Below are 2,707 nucleotides of genomic sequence, written 5' to 3' on the forward strand. Positions count from 1 at the left end.
AAGTTGATTTAATTAAAAAAAAAAAAATCTGCAGTATTCTAATTTGTTCATGTCCCTTGAAGTTCTTGGGAATTTCTGAAATTGAATTTGAAAACTGCATTCCATTTAGGGCTTTGCTCCAGAATCGTACAGCTGTTCATTTCCAAACTAGAAGCTTGGTGTGGAGATACCCATGCTGAATGCTGTCTTAGATTTATTTCCAGTATAACCACCGTTGTTTTCCTCCAGTCTGAAAGATCTCTTTCCTTTTCCAAAAACTGTAAGCTTTTTGTTGCTCTATAAGTAATACTTGGTCAGGTTCACACAGTCTCACTGCAGTGATTCTGCAAGGTTCCCAAGAACTCTCAGCCCAGGATGTTTTTTCCCCTGCCTTTTGTTTTTTTACCACTTTCCCCACTCTCTCTCCCTGGGGGCTTAGAATTGTTCTCTATAGAATTTTTCCCTTTCTCTCTCCATGACCTTCCATTTCTTTCTCAACTAGGGTTCTGTCGTTGTTTTTTTTTGAAATGAAAAATCATTTACTGCTTTCCTAAAGTCCTATTTAAGTCCTACCTCGTACAGTCTTCCTCCCAACAGATATTAGTTTGCAATCTATGGAAATAGCTTATCTCAGGCCTGCCTTGAGGTGCCTTTCTAACTTTTGTCTCTGTGATCCTGTGTTGGTTTATGGCTTAGTATTTTGTTTTATTTTTAAAATTGCCTTGGTATAATTTTTAAGTAGTTCATTTGGCTTCTTCCTGCCTTTCCTGGGGTTAAGAAGGAAAAAAAATGGGTTTAGTTTTCACTTTGATACAATGTATGTAACTGTAGCCTGTTAAAGGCTATGTATTTGATAGCACTCAGCTAAAAAGTGATTTTTTTAATCATTTACTTGTAATGTTTGGTTAAGCAACATAGTTCACACCAAGATGCACTATTCAAAGAGTTTATGCCTGTTAATACACTTTGGTATTTTTATAAATGGGTTGCACTTAAACTGGTTAATCAGTGGTGACTTATTCTGAAATCAACCATGCAATCCCCCCAAACATAATCTTAAAAAAAAAAAAATCTTTCATATGTATTAGTAATGACATTGCTTATTTGCTCATGGGATTCATACACTTAAAATGCAGTGAATTTAGTTTTAAGTTCCTATTTCTAAAGTATTCTCTCAAAGTAATCTGTCAAAACATTTCCACTAATCCCGCTAGGTGGTGGTATTGCATATGTAGTAACTAGAATGGAACAATAGAAACTGTTTAGAAGACTTGTAGGAATAAAGGAATATTCTGCACATTCCACTTGTTACTACTAGTGATTTTTATCATTTGGCTTTTCTTTGTTCAAGTGTCTTCATTCCTGTAAAGCAACATGTATGATTTGTATTTTCTCGAAGTTAGTCTAGATGATTTCCAAGTCCAAATAGATCCAAGTAGCTGTTGTAAATGACTGCTTTAATTTACTGTCCTGAAAGTGTTAATTCTCCCCTCCCCCACATATGCCCTGATTTGTGTTCTAGGATAAAATGGACCAACTCTTGCAGATGTTACAAAGTGCAGATCCATCTGATGACCAGCCAGACCTCCCAGAATTGCTTCATCTTGAGGGTAAGAAAATCACAAGAGTTTTTTCGTTGTTTTCCTCGCTAGAAATTACCTATATCAAATGAAGCTGAAACCTACTTCAGCTTCATGTGCACACCACAAGCACGCCTCAGAAAAGTGCCTGATCTGTAATTATCTTCTCACTTCTTGTTTCCTTCATCTAAGAGACCAAAGTGAAAATTTTAACTTAAAACAAGTCCACTCCTCTCTCAATAAAACTGTATTCCTTATTATTTTCCTTTGCAAGACCTAGGAATACTTAATCTTATTAATCCATTTTTTTCCCCTTCATAGAATAGCACAGCACGAGTCACAAAAGAAGCGTAAGGAAGATGCCATGAGAGGAAGCAGAAATACTGCTGAGGCTTAGAATAGACCTGTGGGTGTCCCACGTGCTTTTCACTTGCATGTGCAATTCTATAGACTTCAATATTAACAAATACCTTATAGAATGCTACCAGTTAAACTAGTCCTTTAGACTCAAAATTACGCAGACCACCTCTTCAAAGAGGCATTATAGACCATTCAACCTGGGTTGATAGATGCACTAAATTTTTGGAAGAGAACTTTGGAGAAGGAATTAAAGAAACTTAATGATTATGAGACAGAACTTCGGCCTAAATCGACAATTTAGATAGGACCAGACTTTGTTAAGAATGTGGCAGATTCCAGATCTATCTAGAAGTTAATCAGGACAAAGTGCTTGAGAAACATATGGCTGTATATAGTTCTCCAATGCCATATTCAAGACTATACTTGCTCTACACTGGAGAAAGCCTTGGGTAACTACTATTTTTGGCATAGGTTCCAGGAATTTTATATAGATTTATGTTGGATCTTGGGTTCCTACCAGTGGTGGCAGGTGCTAATCCACATTTGAGGGAAAAAAAACCCTACACTTCTTGTTTTCTGCCATCCACGTGTCCAGTCACAAATGTCTTTAAATTAGAGAGCTCATGCCAGCACTTTCAGGGGCCCAGGTTTTGTGGTTGGCTGCAGTGCAGTCATCACGTTAGCATACAATCTAAGTAATCCTTGACGTGCGTTTTGCCACGCTTTGTGTTACACATAAAAGTAGACAGGACTTAGACCAGGTTTTACATCTTTTCCCAGCATTCCTG

General features: G+C 37.1%; 1 protein-coding gene across 1 annotated transcript in view; it reads left to right on the plus strand.

Moving 5' to 3' along the window:
• Nucleotides 1-2,707, plus strand: part of STAM (signal transducing adaptor molecule (SH3 domain and ITAM motif) 1) — a gene marked incomplete at its 5' end in the record, with an annotated part of 13,452 nt that overhangs the window by 5,334 nt on the left and 5,411 nt on the right. The window contains one exon of the mRNA XM_010134382.1: nucleotides 1,502-1,589. Within this exon, the coding sequence (XP_010132684.1) occupies nucleotides 1,502-1,589 (88 nt within the window). The remainder of the gene's footprint in view (nucleotides 1-1,501; nucleotides 1,590-2,707) is intronic.

This window comes from Buceros rhinoceros, unplaced genomic scaffold (assembly GCF_000710305.1).
Source record: "Buceros rhinoceros silvestris isolate BGI_N320 unplaced genomic scaffold, ASM71030v1 scaffold36614, whole genome shotgun sequence".
NCBI lineage: Eukaryota > Metazoa > Chordata > Aves > Bucerotiformes > Bucerotidae > Buceros > Buceros rhinoceros.